The sequence below is a fragment of the Merops nubicus genome, unplaced genomic scaffold, assembly GCF_000691845.1.
Source record: "Merops nubicus isolate BGI_N331 unplaced genomic scaffold, ASM69184v1 scaffold27266, whole genome shotgun sequence".
Taxonomy (NCBI): Eukaryota; Metazoa; Chordata; class Aves; order Coraciiformes; family Meropidae; genus Merops; species Merops nubicus.
This window is the reverse complement of record NW_008617365.1, coordinates 16214-34988: the sequence shown is the minus strand read 5'-3', so window position 1 is coordinate 34988 and position 18775 is coordinate 16214. Positions and strand designations below refer to the sequence as shown.

The 18775-nt window shown below is 38.3% G+C and overlaps 1 protein-coding gene across 1 annotated transcript in view; it reads right to left on the bottom strand.

The window, feature by feature from the left end:
* SLC6A2 (solute carrier family 6 (neurotransmitter transporter), member 2) overlaps positions 1 to 18775 on the bottom strand; it is a 40424-nt gene that overhangs the window by 8686 nt on the left and 12963 nt on the right. Inside the window, exons 3-8 of the mRNA XM_008943128.1 lie at positions 18332 to 18466; positions 13986 to 14089; positions 11346 to 11470; positions 10497 to 10609; positions 7254 to 7382; positions 5317 to 5416 (exon numbers count right to left, since the gene is read on the bottom strand). Of these exons, the coding sequence (XP_008941376.1) occupies positions 5317 to 5416; positions 7254 to 7382; positions 10497 to 10609; positions 11346 to 11470; positions 13986 to 14089; positions 18332 to 18406 (646 nt within the window). The 5' untranslated portion in view covers positions 18407 to 18466. The remainder of the gene's footprint in view (positions 1 to 5316; positions 5417 to 7253; positions 7383 to 10496; positions 10610 to 11345; positions 11471 to 13985; positions 14090 to 18331; positions 18467 to 18775) is intronic.

The window sequence follows — 18775 nt, the reverse complement described above, 5'->3', positions numbered from 1 at the left end:
GCAACTGTAAAATGTCTGTTTAAACAGTAGCTTCTTCCTAGTTTTGGTTTGTTGGCTGGTTGTTTTTTTTTTTTTTTTTTTTTAAATTGCTTCTACTTTGGTTAGACTTGCCAGTATGAGGTATCTTGTAAAAGCTTAATCTAAGCTCATGCTATTTTCCACACTATATTTTAGAAAGGGATGATTATCACTGATATAAAAATGAGGAAAAAAAATGTCCTTCTCAGTTTTCTTTAAAAAAAAATAATCTCTGACTTCATGCCCTAGAGGCATTGGCTCACAGAGAACTAGTTCTTTAGTGCCATCTGTCACGTCAGACTACTTGTTTGTAATTTATTATACGTAGTGTGTTCAGGAAGCTTACTTTTAATGGTGAACCCCTTTAAGTAAACAGCAGAAAGGCAGCTTTTTTGACATGAAGTTTTTTTGTTAGAGAGGATGTATATTGTTTCATAATTGTTTCTTTATATGTGGATCAGTTCAGTAGGATTTATTTAATGTATTTAACGTAAATAACTAGGACAGCTTGAGTTAGTCCTTTACACACAGCGAGTACGTAGTGTATTTACAAGGTCTGGCCATTTTTTGAGTGTAAACTTCTCTTTGATTTCCAAACCCCTCCCCACTCCCCCCAATATTATGTACAAGTAAAGTACCCAAAAGGATCTGTGCTCTTTAAATTTAATCTATTTCTGTTTGCAGTGCCTTCTGTGAACTTTAAAGTGACTGAATTTCAACTGCTGTGAATACTGAGTGAAACTTATCATTGTGCAGAAGGTGAAAGACAAGTACTAGATATCTCCAAAACTTTTATTCCTGGGTTTCCAGACAGACATAACAAGAGCTCAAATAGTGATTGGTTTTCAACTTCTAGTGACTCTCTTGTTAACTTCCTTGCAGGTATTGGATGGCTACTATTGGGTCCTCCGTAAGCCTCCTCCAGGCTAAGCTCAGTTCTCTCAGACTTTCTTTAGTGGGCATGTGCTCCAGCTCCTGAATGACTTGGTGGCCCACCACTGGATTCTTGCCAGTTTAACAACACCTGATTTTACTGAGGGTAAAAACCAGGACACAGTATTCCAGGTACAGTCTAACAAGTGCCAAGTAGAGGGTGATCACTTCCTGTAATCTCCTGGTTTTGCTTCTCTTAGCACTCAGTATGCTGTTGGCCTTCAGTTGCTGGCAAGTTCATAAAGCTGTGACTTGCTTAGCTTTATGCTCACATCCCTGACCACCTCATCTTTGAGTGCAGGTAGCAGATCCGGAAGAGTCAGTTTGGATTTGCCCACCTAGCATCTATGCTGAGAAGTTGCTCTAGATACCTTCATCTGTAAGAACCAGGTTCTTATCTGGACACTCCTCTAAGTTGCCTACAGAAGGCTTCTCCCACTTCCTGACCCTGACCAGGTATTCTGTAACAACACTGGTCGCAATATCATTCTTGCTGGCCTTTACCCTGGCCCACAAGCACTCAGCCATCCTATCATCCGTTCACCACACTGGAGGTGCTCTTCTGCACGTAAAGACAACACCTGGGCCCTGCTTCTGTCCTAACAAGCGTGCGTGTACCAAATGCAGAACCCTAGCTATACCAGCTCTCATCCACGAGAAGCTGAGGAAAGATTTTTCCATACAGTTCAGTGATCATTGTTGTTGGGAACATCAGAGAAGGATAAAAAGACTGTAAAAGTCATTGTCTGGCAGTCATTTGTGGGGTTTTCCCCACTTCATTAGTGTTCTGTGGCAATGTGTGCATTCATCCTTTGTCTCTTATGCTAGGCACGTGGCTGTACAAAAGCATCTGCACTCAGTACTTGGTTCACTTCTTTCCCTTTTGCAAAATCAGCCAACTCAGATTTTTTCTTTATAATAAATGCACTTTTTGGTCTGAAATTTCAGTCCAAGGGATTTTTTTTTTTCAAAATTATTTAAGTAAATAAAAGCAATGAGATTATAGGTGAGGATGAAGATAATTGCTAGCTCATACTGAGGTTATTCTAGTCATTCAGGGGGGTGTTCACAGTGAAGTCTGACTGAGCAGAGGTTTTCCTGCAAGTGAAACGGCAGAGCAGTTTTGTGTCCGTGGGAGAGCTACCTGGCTTTTCTTAGGGTACCCATCAGAGGCATGGCACCAGGGTTGCACAAAAAGGGAAGTGGTAACAAGCTAGCAGTCAGAAGTAAATACATTTGTATAGTAAAACAAACCAGCTCTCCCTTGTCTTACACATACAATTGGTCTTTGCAAGAAGAAACTTCCCAGCAAGTGGTCATAGGTATAATTTGAGCTAAATTTCCATGGTTTTGGTCTGTGCCAAAATGTCAGTGCTTGCCTTTAGGCTGGCTTAATATTCAGCTGGGTCATTAAGGCAACTGGGGTCTATCAGAAAAAAAAAGAGACAGACAAGACCATGTCAGATTTAATCAGTTTAAATAGCCCTCAGGACTGTAATAAGTTCTTCATGAAGCAACAGGTCATGCTGTAAAAATGTCTGTCACCTGCTTAAGACAGGTGAACAGATAATTTCCCAGGACAGAAAGTGCAACAAATAAATAAAATTTGACTAACCCTGGCTTAGTCTGTGAACCACATACAAAGCCTAGCACTTGTAAAGTGCACTAGATCCTATTTTAATAGTAATAAAGAATAACTTACCCTAAGAATATTTTTATCCCTATGCTTCTAAACTAAGCTGTGATTGTTGTTCTGCATGTGGCTGTTTTACAGGGACTAAAGACAGTTGTTAGTGAAATCGGTGGCTGCACTGTTTGGAGAGAGAACAACATATGAGCTACTAACTCCCTACTGATGTTGGGTGACAGAGTTTGTATATTAAAGCTAATAACTATTTCTTTAGTAGGGTGAACATGTTTATGGAGAATGCCATTCTTCCACCTCATTCAGTCATCAACGGTTTTTAACTGTAAGAGAGTTTGGCTAGAAGAATATGGTGGTGCAGAACAGATGGATAAAGTGGTTGAGGGAGGTAAATGACAGTACGAATGATGACGTCTAAGAACGTACTGAATCATACATTAACTCTAAACACTATCTCCAAATAGAAATGAAGATGACTTTCAGACGTAGAACGACCTCACTGGAAATCAGGGCAGCTAGGTCAGTACAGACTTCAGTAGGAAGATCTGCAGGCTGCTAAGACACTGAAACCTGGTAGTAATGAAAAGAGTTTTGATCAGCTAGCAAGTATGATATGAGATCAGGAAGACAAACAAGAGCTCAAGAAACTTGATTAATCTAGCAGCCAGCAAGTTCAGATATAATTGATAGTTTGGACTGTTGCAGTGAGGTGACTTGTGTAAGACCGAAGATGTAGAATCCTATTGCTTTATTTGGAAACAATGAGATACTTATTTTGGGGTCCTTACAATTTTACGTACTCTGTGGCAAGATAAAGAACTGCTAGCATTCTCCCCAAAAGAAAAAAAATAATTTTCACTGTTTCTTTAGCAAGATATGCCTAAATCAGATTAAATTATGTGTGGTAGTTAGGGTCTGGCGGCCGGAAGATATCGCGCTGTACGGAAAGACAGTGTCCCTCTCCTGACAACCAATAGTGTTTAGTTTATGACGTAAGCAGATGGGAGTGATGCTGTAAACCCAAGCTATATAATGCTGTGTTACAGACCAGTAAACTCCATTTTGCCATCCACCGCATTGGTGTCTGTGTGCAGATGGACTGAGCGGCCTGGGGTTGGCCGCCGTGCGGTTCCTGAGCCAGGTCGCCACGCTTTTCGATAGGCAACAATTATGACTTTTTTTTTTTTTTTCCCTCCCTGCTTGATATAGTGATTTAACAGCTCTTTGAAATTTCTGCTCTTCCAGAGAAGGCATCTTCTCCAGTGAATTAAGCTTGAGGCTATGAATTGCCTTACCTTCCTATATGATAGGGGACATTTTGAATTCCGGGTCAGTGCTAGATTGTAAAAAGAATGCCTCTATGTTGGGGGCATAGGGGAAAAAGAGAAATGTTTGAAACACTAACTTCAGCTACTTAAAAAAATCTCATTCGTTAAATGCTGAATTGGGAATGGGCCAGATATTCTCTCATAACTTTATAATCAGAAGTTTAGCATGCCAATATTCAAATATTTCTAGCATAAGCAATATTCTGTTTAGCCTTTTTACTTCTTTGAGAGTAGCAGTAGTAGGGTTTCATTCATCTTTGTCACTTCTAGTAGCAGATTGTTTCTTTTTCCTTGGTGAAATTAGACAACATAGGAGTGCAGGCAGACTGATTGTCCTGCTGTGTTGCCACAGTCAGTGTTGTGGTGGAAAGCACAACTTCAGTTTGTTGGGTTTTTCCCAGTTAAAGTTATCCAAGTGCATTCATATGGTTTAAAGTAGTGAATGTGGCTGTCTGCCATCGTGATCGTTTACACAGGGGAAATAATAAAAAAAAAGCTCTTTTTTTTCCTATGAAACTTGTGTATCAAGTGTCTTGCTTCTCATTTATATTACTTTAGGGAGGAGAAAAGTATTAAAGACCAGATAAGGGCAGGGAAGATATTTCATAAGCAGGGCACGCCATCTGAGACCTGACTTAAGCTGTGAGATGCAGTTTTTCATGGTGCTGTAGCACATGGCTGCGCTCTGGATGGCACACAGCGATTCCAGCCTAGTGCCACAATCTACTCAGTACTCCTAAAGCCTGCTGTATTTGGGATAAAGCAAATTACTGTGCCCTTTTTTTTTTTTTTTTTTTTTTGTGGCATAAATTAGTTTGAAATAGTAAAAATGTATTATTTCTGCTGTCTAGGATGTTTGGTATTCCATACCATGAAACAAGGTAAATTTTAGATGACTAATGTTCTACAATTAAGTAGACTTGTCTCAAACACAAGAGACTAACATAGGAATTATAACTCTCTGAAGACAAACTACTTTTATTTGTATTGCATGGGTGGGGGGCTTGAGATTGGCCCTGGGGAAATCATGGAGAGGAGGAATAGGAGAGTCTGTATTTAGGCTCATCTACTTGCTTTGAAAGTACCAGGTATAAGCCTGCTACTGCAACCCATCAGCTACTGGCAAAAGTAGTAATGTTTCCATGCCACTGCAGTCTCCTTCACAGGGTAGTTTTCTTTGGCTTTGTGTAGGGTTTCAAAGCTTGGCTCACTGAACATCAGCATTCCTGTTACTGTTCATAAATCAGATGAAAGTCATTGTATGAAATATGACTTGCCGTGGTTTCATGTATACAAGGCTGTGCCGTTTTTCCTTCAAACAAAGCATTTAAGCCTGTCATGAGCTCTTAAAATTTTAGACAAGATTTTGCAGGTGCAAGATGAAGTGCTTACCATAAAACCAGGAAACTCCAATTGCCTCCATTAGAACAGCAAACAATATTGAAGTCCCAGCTGCAAACGTGTCCAGAAGTGTAAGCACATAAATTCCACCCTAGCATTGGGGAGTTAAAAGATGCAACAAAACACCAGTTACAAATAGAATCATCTTGGTAGTTTAGTTACTTAGTTAACAGAATGTACTTCACTTGAAACTTTCTCTTAACTCATCTCATGTAACTTTAGATACATAGTAAGTGTCTTACTATGGAGCTGATGCTGCAGAATTGCAACTCTCCTAAAGAGGCTTCCTTGCACTGGTGTCCTCACTTAGCTGGGAAGCAGAGGCCATGGCTGAGGGTGATTCATGAGTGCTCTTGGCACTCTGCAGTCAGGGGAAGCTGAAGGCATTGGCTGCTGGGGGAAATGCTCAGCAGCTTGTAGGACAGGGCCTGTCTACAGTAGTTAATGAAGATCTTCCTAAATTTTTGTCGGGAACAGAGCACTATGAGAGTTTCCACAAGCCATTATCACTCAGTTGGTTCCTAAGGCCAGTCAATCTGCAGCCATGGACTGATGTCTCCTTTTCCCAGACCACCTGCATCTCTTTTCCAATGTTCCTGCAAAGGGGGCAGTTGAATGCTAAGTCTCTGTTACCAGCCCAGTTTTGCTCAGGGGAGGGTGCAAACCAGATCATCTTCCTTCACCACAGCAATTTCTGTTCTTCAGTGGCTCATGAGTAGAAACTGGAAGTGCATTTACTGAAGTCTTGTTTCTGGTATTTCTTAGCTACAATTTGAACTACTTTTTGCTTCATTTTACAACGTGGTATGAATTTGTTTAAATTACTGCTTTTTTTTTTTTGTTGTTTGGGCTACAAGGAATGTAAGGCCATGGTATGTTTACTTGTTTCAAAGTGAACCTGAATGAACTGTTTCGGGACATTCTTTGTCACATGTAAACAGCTGAAATGTTTGCAGTTGCAGTAGATTTTTCATAACTTTTTTTTTTTACAACCAAACTTAATCTGACTATGCCTGTTCAGAAGGGGAGGAACAAAGGGATGATTTTTCATGGTTTTGCCAATGGTTTAAATAGCACTTCTACTACTTAGATCTCTAGGTGATTTTAATCTCTATGATGAATTGGTTTTCTTTTTTCTTACAAAATGTTGTTTTCTGAGACAGAAATGCATATTTAAAAAAAGCCAAAGGGAATAGTACTTAGGCCTCGTCTAGTTTTTGAATTCTGTGGGGACTTGTGCAAAAACTGGATGAACTTTGGTTGTTGTGCTAAAAGACAATGTTGCTCATTGAATGACATTTGAGTTTGACCTCTTGTTTTTGCTTTACACCTGCTCTAAATGAATGCCTTTGCTGTCAGACTTAGCAAGGTGAATGATCAATATGCTTGTGCAAGAAACATGTTTTGAAAATAGATCCTTAAAATTTCAGAGGACAAAATCAAATTGATTTGATTTAATATGATGGATTGGATTTAATATGATGGGATCATAGGAGTTTTTATTTGTATTTTGTACACATTAGAAATGCTCTTCTTCAGGTATGTGAACCAAGACATTTGGGCAAGTCTGGGCAGTTTTGTGGATTCCAGCTGGTGAGGTGAACTGAACTCTAAACAGGTGCCATTAAGCACTGAACAGTTTTCCATTTAATGTGATTGAAAAAACCCAAAACACACAAACCCAAACCAAACCAAGAAGTATCACAGATAATACTTTTTAACAAAGACTTGTAGGTTTGATAGCTAATGAATCCTGTACAGAAGAGCAAAGAGGCTTCATGTAGATAAGACTAAAACTAATGTTCTGACCATAAAGTTATTAAAATAGACAACAAAACCAGTCACCTGAGCCTGTTCACATTTCTGTCTGATGAGTTTAACTGCATTTTTTAAGGTACCTTGTTAATGGAAAGTTCTGTTGCACTTACATTGGTGATGCAAAAAAGAGCAAGTAGGAAAGTGCCAAAAGAAACGCCAAAGGTGAAGAGCTTTCTGTGCTGCTTCAGAATTTGGAAATCATCTGCCAGGCCAGTGATGACAGCCTCCATTCCGCCCATCTGAGGAAGGGAAGAGCTCTGGTTATTACACTGCTGACTATTGTAAGCACAGATCAAAGTGTCAAATGGCTTGTGTAACTAATTCCCTAGCACTCTATGATTTCTGATATTCCAGCTGTAAATCACTGGTGTTCTGAGGTATGATGTAATTTCTCAGGGTGGAGAACTGAGTCAGGGAACTGGACATCGAGTGCCATGGTTGTTGGCTTTGTAGCCTTATCCTCTGCAGAACCTTTGCTGACTCACCAGGGTAGTAAGTAGACAGCACTCTGGGAAAAATAAGATTTTGATATATTTTAGGGAAAAAGCTGGTAGCTTAAGTAACCAAACTCCTCAAGAGATTTCTAATATAAAGACAGACACAACAAGCACCTAGGGGAAAGGTACTAAACAAAGATTCAGTTTAGCCATCGATTAACCAAATCCATTTGACAAATATCTTTACAGACCTGGAAGAATCACTAGGTAGGAATCTTGATGTAGTTATTTTTGTTGACAACATGAGAGAATTTTACTTTGTCTTCTAGAAGCTGATGCTGAACAGTAGCCATTGCTTTGGAATATTGGGAAGGTACTTCCCAAGTTTTCTTGTCATGATAATTAAACTTATTTTCTATTTTGGGGAGGCTGGATTCCATGTTTTTCTGATGCTGAAAGATCATGGCAAGACCAGGAGTGCTTGGTGCAAAATGATAGTTGGTGAGCAGGTGCTGACGTAGCCTGTTCCTTTCCTGTAACAATTTGATGAAACCATCATCTCTGGTTGAAGTCAGTAGCAGAGAATTATCTCTTCAGAATTTGAGTGATTCCTCTCTAGAGAAAAATTGCTAGGGCAGGGCATCTTTTATTTTATTTTTATTTTTTTTTTTTTTAGTTGTGAGTATTTTTTACCTCTGTAATATCCCAATATAGTGTCTGGAGGGGAGAGAAAGGGCATCAATGAGTGCCCTGCAGTTAAGATGGGATAATATTTGATGTTCTCAGAAGTTGCTACCGTGTTGGCACTTAAATGGTCTTGGGGAAGTTGAAAATGGAAAGAGACGTTTTGGGTGGTTTTGGCTAAGGGTAACTTCTTAATGTGTCATGATTTATTCCCCCTGTTAATTCCTTGTGCCAAGTTAGGTACCTATTCAAAAAAATGTTTGCAAACATTAGTTCCTTTTCTGTCCTTTTAATTGTTGCTAGCTTGAACTTGCATGATCAGACTTCTCTTTGCTTAAACATTTTGACAGTTCCATTTTTGTACAGATGTCTGTATTTTTATGGCAGCACAGGCTTATATGCATGAATAAAAGTACTCATATATAATTATTCCTCTTTAGCTTTGGGGTTTATTTGATCTTTAGCTTTAAAATTTTTCATTTTTCCTTCAGGGACTTAATCAGTTGGATATAAGGGGGAGAGTTGAGAAGACCATTAAAAAAAATACTGCATGACCTCAGTTTCCTGAGGTAAATGATGACAATTCTGACCAAAACATGAACAAGCAAATTCCTCCCCTTTCAGAAAGAAAAAGCTAAATTTAGCCACAGTTTATCAGTTCACAGTATTTTAATTAGCTCCCTGAGAATGAGTTTTCTACCCTTGTAGGAAAAGTGTGTTTTGCGATCTAAACCGCTGCGTGACTGTCACTCAATCATTTCTTTGCATTGTCTTAAATTTACTGCTGTTGCAAAGTTGGTAACTGTTTTGGATTGAAACATTTCCAAGCATACGTTTTCTTCTTACTTCTGCCCTGTTCCCACTGGTCTTCGTGCCTTTGTACTGTGCTGCACCCTTGCTTTCCATCCTTCATATTTGCTTACATGAAAAATGACCAAACTACAAACCCGGATATAATCTTGCGTCAGACTTTTGAATAAAGACCCAAATAGTAGTGTATGAAGATTAACTTGATTGAACCTGATCTGGAATCCAAAATACCAAACACTTTGGAAGCACTTAGACCTGAATCTGACCTTTACAGCACAGACCTCAAGCCACATTCAGCTATTTGCCAATACCAATGACTATCAAAGCTTCCTGTTGCAACCTCATTTTTCTTAGTTTTGCTCTCTTCCATGTCAATTGATTCTTTTTCCTTGTCCTTGAAAATTGAATGAGTTTTTCTGATGTTGTAAATAATAGAAACACTGTTTTTTGCCATTTCCAGACAGAAATGCCTAGATCAGCTCTATATGTTCAGGACTACAAAAGAGACTTCTCTGCTTTGGAATAGTAAGAAACCCCTACCTTACTAAAAATGACGAATGTTAGTTCATAGTTCACTATTCCTTAAAGACCCTGTTTGGTTTTCCCAGAAATTAATCAACATTTTTTGGCTAAATATAACAGGATGTCTTGATGCCTCTTTGGCAAGAAGGAAGCAGTACAGAAGTTGTTAGGGGACTTGGGTTATTTTCTGGGCTGAAATTCCTGTTATCCAAAATATCGTAGTACAGCAGAAGTCATCACATTATGAAAAGAGCAAATAGACTTGTTAGACTAGACATTTTGCAGTAAGATAGTAGTAAAAGGAAACCATTATGGAAATATTCTAGTGTGATTTTAAAATTGTGGCTAAATTTACAGGAAATTCTGTATCACTGATTGTAGGAAAAAAAAATCAGACTACCTTCAGACACTGTCTATATTGAGCAGATTAATGAATTTCAGCACACTTCAAAATCTCTTCTAAAAACTACTCTACTCAATATCTTATTGTAGCTTGTGTCTTGCAAATAGGGTTTCAAAACCTTTTTGCACATTCATAGTGGAGACAGTTGATACCAGTGATGCTGGGTCATACCTTTAGACAGTAATAATTGCTGTTGAACAATCCCTCTGTAAGGTCATAAAAAAGCAGCAGCAAGTAATTATTTTCTAGCTTGTCAAAGATTTTATCTCTTCCTAGACCTCTTAGATATCGTGAGTCTTTAAATATGCTGCCAGGAGTCATGGTATTGGTGTGTTGGCTGTGACTATGAAAACAGATGCAGGTAATGTACAGATTGTGTATCTGAAATGCAATAAACGCCCTGTTTATTTCAACCTTAAGGTTGATACCTCCCTGGTAACAGAATATAACAGTAAAGGAAAAAATGTCAAGGCTAGAAGGAAAAAAAAAATACTCACAGAACTGTCAATGCCAAGAGTAAGAAGCATGATGAAGAATACAACAGCCCAAAATGTGGATCCTGAAAGAGTTGAAATTGCCTCTGGATACAGGATGAAAACTAAACCGGCTCCTGAAATAGAAGAAAAAAAAAAAAAACATAGTAGTATTACTAAATGATGTTTCTTAGCTTCAAAAAAGTTCATTTTAATAGGATAAATTATGACTTAAGCTGGTGTTTACATCAGTCCATATCACACTTCTGAGTAGCTGTTAAAACAAAATTTGCATTATACCAAAAATATATCCAAAATATTTTAATAATGAGCCCATGACAGTTTTGTATTTAAAAAAAAGTCTGGCCCATTCCTTTCCACTTCTAATAATCTTCATTGGTATTTGCAGCCTTACTAGCTGTTTTTCAGCTAGTAGTTGAGAGGGAACTGTGTGTGTGTGGACTCCACTGTTTGGCAGGAGAATTCTCAGATGTGGTGAGAGGTACAGGAACTTAAATCATGAAGGACCTGTTACCAGAGGAAGGACTACAGCTTGCCAAAACCATCCAAACCAGTAACCTGAGGCACCTGAACAGCAATACTTCTGCAAGATACTATGCAGTGGTTAATGCCCATTTGTTGTGCAGGCTAAACTTTTAAGGGGCAGGATGTTGGAGAATTCAGTAGAGGTGAGATGAATCAATATCATTTAGAGTTCACATTTCAGCAAGGCATTTACACACAGAGTTTTAGTTCCAAGTGAATTAATTCAGGTCACTTCCACAGGATTTCACATGATTGTTTGAAATAAAGACATTTGCAAAGACATGGTGGACAAAAAGGGGTAAAACTAGTATAAAATTAGCTTCCTACCTTCAGTGGCTACATCCTCAATTTTAACTTTGTGCTCATGAGCCATGTATCCCAAGATGGAGAAAATTGCGAATCCTGAGATGAAGCTTGTGACACAGTTAATGGTGCTAGTCAGCAAAGCATCCCTAGTGGTGGAGAGAACAGCCCAGTGGAAAAAAAAAATAAGAACTAGATAGCGATTGTCTTACAGCCACAAGAAGATTTTTGTGAAAATTCTACTTGTGCAGTTATGATCAATGGCTCAAATGGACATACTATGCTAGGAAATGACCTACTTCTGTTTTACTATTTTGATTTAAAACTGCTTTCTGTTAAAAAAAAAAAAAATCAACAAAGCTGTACTAAATACTAAAATTTTAAAGAGTAATGTCATTATCCTAGCTGGTAGCCCCAACACAGCAGCAGAGTGGCCTGAAGTGATAGAGCTTTACTATTAATCCATCTGTGTGAGCAGATATTCAGTAGCATTTTCAGATAACTCCAGGAGTGCATTTTTAGCAAACTGTGGTGCCATTCAGATGCACTGGGTAACCATCCTTGGTCTGTAATGAGGTCCCTTCATCTCTGAAAAAAATGGAAAAACTACAGCTCCTCTTCAGCTGATAATTATCATAGTAAGTCTGGATTAAAGGTTAAATATTATCTACTGTTCATAATATACTAATGATTGTACAAAGCTGGGCTTTTATTCATTCTGCCATATTATTAAGATAGATATGAGTTTTCCTGGGTATTAATAAGCCCTGTTACCAAAACTGGCTTGCAGAGAAGTAGACCATACATCTTCAGATGTCCACCTAATCTGCACAGTGTCTTCTGTGTAATCTTTCATTGCATATGACCTTCAGAACTGAGAACATGGATCTGTGAACATCAGTAATGCCAAACAGTGCTTCAATAAGTGGAAAGTAAATAAGATTTCCTTTTATCAGTTACGCTACCATAAAACATAGGTGCTATACACCAAACTTTATCCTCTTCCTTATATTGCTTTATTTTAATAATGTTGAATTTATGTCCTGCAATTATTGAAGTGTTTTCCTGCAGGAAAGCTGTAGGATCAAGAGAGACTAGATTGGACCCATCAACTCAAATTCTTTTCAGTTATTAAAGAAGAAAATTGCTAGGTATTTGTCACTGACAAAATGGCAACAGTATTTCTTTTTTTCGCACAATTCAAACACATTCTTATGCAAGTGAGTAATGCTTCTTTCTGTTTAGTCAATAACTGGATTACGTGATGCTTATCTCCCTCTAAATTGAGCTGACGTAGCTCTCAGTGTTTGACATGTAAAACTAGATTATAATTTAACAGATTTTCATATTTTTTTTGGCCCTGATTATCAGTATTGTTAGCCTACCTCCCATTACCCAAAATACTCCTCTCAAGGAGGGTGTGTTGAGGCATAGATAGGACAGTATAGTGCTGACCCATGGCCTTCCTTTGGAAACAATACTTTTTTCAATTGGTTCTCTTTCAAGAAAACATTTTGAATAAAATGTCAGCACATGGAGGTTTTTTTGTTCAAATAGAAGGATATTTGTAAGTGTTGTAAATACTCCGGAATTGAAGCTTGCTTTTATAGTTAGAACAAAACCATGGTATTTAATAAAACTATAGTTTACTCTTACAGGGAAGGCAAGGCTTATGGACCAAATATAATAACCTAAGAACTAGGTAATATGATTTCACCTATAGTATGAAGTGTTCTCTTAGTTTCAAGTGGATTTTTTTCTGTTTCACAGCAAAATTAGAATACAGAAGAAAAACAGTTATGTAGGGAGCTGTTATGAGATTAATGTAGAATTATTTGCAGATGATAAATGTTAGATTGGAAGCCTGCTATGACTAGCACTCTTAACTGATGGATTCTCAAACCTGGTAATATTTCCTACTGCAATAAAATCAGCTGGAAACCTTAAATTGTTCTGGGCTAAGTACAAAGCTCCCTGAAGGTAGTAGAAGTATTCTATGATTTTGGCTTTCGAAGGCAGTTTAAGTCTATATATTTTCTTGTACCTTTTAATTTGCTATCCTTCAATTCACAATACATTTTTAATACATGTACTTTCCATATTTATAATTCATGGGAAAATTTAAAGTGATGCTTGTTTTCATTCCAAAAATGGAATGTTAATAAACCTTGAGCATTCTGGTTGAATTTCCATGGCGGTGATTCAGCAAAACACTTACAAACTTTCTTGATTTAAAGTGCATTCCTAAATTGGAGCTCAACATAAAATATCAGAAATGTAATCCCAAAGCACAGAAACACTTCTGGAAGCTGGAATCCTTCAACTTGTAGTTCCTGAACCAATAACATTTCATTTCGTGTTCACTGTTGCACTTAATAGTACTTTTGAAAGACAAACACAAGCACAGTTTACACAGCTGTCTAAAGTCCAAGCCTAATCCCATTCTGTTTTGCTGTACAGCAGATATCTTGGCAGGTTCCTGTTACTAAAATTTCAGTAAGAAAGACAGTGGTTCAAGATTTGGGTTGGTTGCTATGTCTACACAAGACTGACCATCATTAATAAATGACTGAAGATAAAAAGATAGCTTAGTACTTATTCCAGCTGCAGCTAGAGTAAAATAGTATCATTCTGAAGCAGTAATGGAACACTAAGCTGTCTTACCTGTAACAGTTGTTGTCAAACTTGTTGTAACTGGCAAATGCAATTAAAACGCCAAACCCGGCTCCTAAGGAGTAAAATATCTGAGTAGCTGCATCGATCCATACCTGCATAATGACACCAGCATTGTCAGTGCCAGTTCAGCCCAAAAGAGACATGCAAGAAGCATACAAGACAACTGGCTTTTGAAAAATTGTTGGCTTTCATGCTTATGGGAGTGTAAGTGCTTCTCAGCACCCCCACCCCGAGATGTCACAGGGAGCACAGTCATTACCTGGAATGGCTTAACCTGCAATGGTCAGAGCTGAAGCAGTGGACGTGCTCTCTGTGCTTCCAGTAGTTGTTGTTCTAACTTCGTTTGGAATGTACAACCAGAAAACTAAAAATACTTAATGGGTCAAAAGTTACAGGCCTTTTTTTTTTCCCATAAGAGAGCTTACTTCATGGGACGCTTAGTACACTTCATATGATGCTTTCTTCATTCAGAAGTGAAAGCATGACTGACATGCTGCAGACAGAACCGTGCAGGTTATCTGTCAACTTTCCCACTTAGAGGAGGAGCTATTCTTGTGATAGTCATTACATTTTAGTTTAGAAGTGGCTTGGTCATTTTAAGAATGGTCCACTAGGAACAACATGTTTTTGAAGTAGTAACATTTTCTAAAGTGACCCTCCAAACCAACATCCACTCAAGATGCGCAGACAGCAGTTGGGAACGCTGTGGGCTAATCTCCTGAATCAGAAACCTGAAAATAGCCTACCCTGGTTAATGAGGCTTTCTTTCACTTACTCACTTGTTTCACTGAGATATTTAAACAAGCATCTTCAACAAAGGCGATGAAGTCAACGGAGTGAATAATACTTAACATTTCTCAAAATGTGATCTTCAATGTTCAATTCAATCTGCTAAGTGCTCAAGACTATGAAAAGCACTGGATTTCATTTCAATAGATCTCTACAAAATCAGATCCAATGTGTCTATTCAGCAGTGGCTTTCTAGAAGTTCTAAGGAGCTTATGAGCTCCATCTGCACTGGGATTCTAATGCTAAGGCTTTGCATTGGGCCCAGTGGAGAGAGAGTGGGAACTTTATCCCATCCTAACAAGGTGTATGGAAGCATTTAGACTAGTGATCTACTTTTTTTCTTGACATAGGTGACAGATGCTTTCAACTATTGCCTGCTGAAGACTGAATCATTTATTGAACTTGGGATTTTTAGAGAAACTTAATTTTATGAACTGTTGAGAGTTAATTACTTGAAAGATAATACAAAGAGCAATTTATCATATGTTTATTGCAAACGACTGCAAAGGTCCATATGACTTTTCTCAAACAGCAGTTCATACAGGGCTTTTGGGTATCATGGATTTCTTTTACTAAATAGCAAAAAAAAAAAATACTGTGAAATTTAATTCCTTGCTCATTCTTTTTATATACCCAGTTGCATCATATCTGCACACAAAGGTTGAGATCAAATAAGGTTGTACTCCCTGAAGACCAGGCTGTTGATGTAGATGAGAGTACACAAAGAGGTATTCAAAGCCTCCTGTAATCTTTCTTGTTGTTGTATTTTTTTTTAAAGAATTTCCCATAACTGGTTTTACTAATGAAGTTCCTGAAATTTTCTTAGAATAAATTTTGCTTAAACTATAACTAGATCTACATGCTGCCACTGTAAGACACTTGTTTTTAGTGGTTCTCTAGCTCTTCTGTGTCTTGTCAGTGAAGTTGCACTCATTATACTTCCCTAATTCTCTAAGTACTGTTAAGCATGTGCTTAAATTCTGTTGAGTCAAAATAGAGGTTAGTACCTGCTGATAACAAAGCAGTTAAGCACATGCCTGAGAATCTGTTGAGTAAGAGTCCTGGCTCATAGTAGCTGGTCAGGAAACAAATTGAGACGATCAAGGTGAAGGGAAAAAAAGAACAGAACCAGAAATTCTTGTAGAACTAAGATTAAATGCTAAACATTCAATTTGTCATAACAAAGCAGGATGTGAAAGAGGTAGTGGGGCTGGTTCTTCTGCAGTTTATGCTGGTGTTCTCTGCTCACTTCAGCTGAATGGCTTATGATTGATGCATCATCTAATGTATTTTATGGTTGGATATTGGTTTTAGATATGTTAAAATGAAAAAAAAGAAACATTTTGTAGGAGGCACTCATCAATCTCTCTAGCTTTCTTCATGGTTTTTTATGCCATTTTAACTTCTGTGCATATTCTTGTGTATGCGGATTTAAAGAATTACTGTGCTGGGTGGAGAGGAAACCTTGTGTGCACCCCCAGATGTTGTATGATCTTCAGGAAACTTGTTAAAGTGTATGAAAGAGCGAGTGTTTCCCTCATGTCTGATTTAACTCTGTATTTAATGCTGATTCCTTTTGCAGAACAGAAGTGTAGCTGCTCTTTTAAATAGGTGTTTAATGCATCTGTTTGTGCAGTGAGGATGAGTGTGTGGCTTTGTAGCTCCTGGACAAGTGTTGCTAGGCACTGGTCTAGTTAAGAGGCCGCAGGTGAAAATCTTTAGACATGCTTTGTGGATTCTGTATCCCTGAGAACTGAGGAGTCCGAGGTGTCTGCTTGCTGCTGTGCAGTATGTGGCCCATAAAACGAGACAGACCTTGACATTGATTAGGGTGTTTAAGGTCTTTTAGAAGAGCACTGACAGAGACACTGGCAGGTCATTACTGTTGGTGACTTACAATGGTTATTTTGTTAGATTCTTTGTTTGGGAGGGGAAAAAAAGCATAAATCAGAAAGACTGATGAATGCATTGATGTGGAATTGAAGCTGGAGTCTGTTCTTTGGAGCCTGACGACAGAGATGAAATGCACACACCTACTGCAGCAGCAGGTATCCCAGTCTCTGAGCAGGAGAAAGGCTGACATGACAAAGCAGTTTGTGAAACTTCTTAGAACTGACCTTCAGTCTTTTATTGGTCTAGAGCAACTTTTTTCATTGTCTGAAATATTTAGTCTTAGAAACAAATAACTTCAGGGTGATCCAAACAGCAGCTGCAGAAATACTAAGCCAAGAAAGAGCAGTGCACAGGATATTCTAAAAGCAGAAGGCAGCTGTGAGTATGGAGGCCTAGATTCTGAGCTGATGCAAGCTGGCACAGCTCCATAGACGTCTAGTTGAACTTGTCATGTTTTGTTCCAAACAGCACTTAAAATACGTAAGAAAAATATAAGTATCTTCTTTGTTCATCCTTGCATCTTTGTATTCATGCAATTGCATAAATGGGAACTAGTGGGGTGGCTACTGCCTTGGTGACAAAGGTGGATGAAAGTCCTGTGTTTGAAATTCCGCTTGCCTGTTCCAAAATAGTGAGGTGGGGTCTTACTGGTGGTAATTTCCGGTGCTGAACAAGTGCCGGTTTCCAAGTTTAGTATTACAAAACCAAGGAAGGATTGTTTTGCTAAGAGTAAAAATAGGTCCGTATTCTAACATTCAAGGTATTTTTAATTATTCAGGAAAACTCAAGGCAGGATGCATAGGAGAAGTACAGTGCAACTAAGTACAGACTACAGGCATCTCTGAAAGCTGCAAATTTTTAAGACAGTCCACTTCTAGTAGAGCTAAGTACTCACTTTTCAGTTTTGTGACCATTTGAGGGATCTCACGACCCATCCACAGAGATAGAGCTGTCTTCTAAATTATTTATGTTGGCTTTAGAATCATGCAGTGGTAAGGTCTCTCTGTAGTCACCACATCACTGTTGTTTGTAGGTGTGAAATGCTGGTCATTTCAGGAGTTAGTGACTATACTCATAGATGTTGCTTTCCAATGGATGAAATAATTCTTAGTTCCAAGGTACTTCACAAATTGAGTTGGTGTGGATCTATGAAAATCTCATTTGTATGAAGGACTATGATTAGGTGAGTTAGTCCTGATTTAGTTTGTTTAGCAAGGTTTTCATAGGCCAGGATTTTTGTTTACGAGGTTAATATTTAACCTCGTAAAAAAAAAAAAAAGTGATTCAAAAAGCAGAAGTTTCTTCTTGAGGGAGTTCCTAGCCTTTGATGACTACACTTCATATAGTCATAATTTTCATTTATAAAGGATACTACGATTTACAGGGTGCAGAGTCAAAGCATGGGCTTTTTTAAGGGACTACCACACCTGAAACTGCCCTTGTGCAGGTTCTTTTTTAGAGATCAGAACAGGTTGGGTTGAGCCTGAGATAGTCTAACTTTGCAACACTCTCCATAACAGGACTATCAGGGATAAGTGCAAAAGTGGAAGTGTGGCTATATAATTTCAGAAATCAGCTCTAATATTTTCAGTTTTAATAAGAGTGGCAACAGAATTAATAATAAGGGGATGAGAGCAGAAAAGTACACTTACTGTGGCTTCTTTTAATCTTCTGAAATCTATGTGCAAGTACGCGTTTATTCCATTGTATGCACCAGGCAGGGTCATCCCATGTATTAACAAGACAAATAATACAACATAAGGCAAAGTGGCTGTTATCCAAACAACCTGCAGACAACAGAGATCCCAAAGGTTAATCGCCTGTAACAGAAGATTTAAGAATGTGTGAAAAATACAACATGCACTTTCTTGGTTTTGCCCAGTTTGATGGAAAAGCTTTATGGGCTGTCTTGGGGGAAAATGCTGTTACGTGTCATGAGTCTTTATGTAGGTTTATAGATACCAATAGGAAACAGTTTTGACAAACAGAAGACCTGGGGTGCTTGCACATTACCAGGGTGTGTGAGACTGCTGCTTAACTGTTTAGCTGTATATTCATTTGCTAAAGTACAGTCATTGCCTGATGGTAGGTGGTAC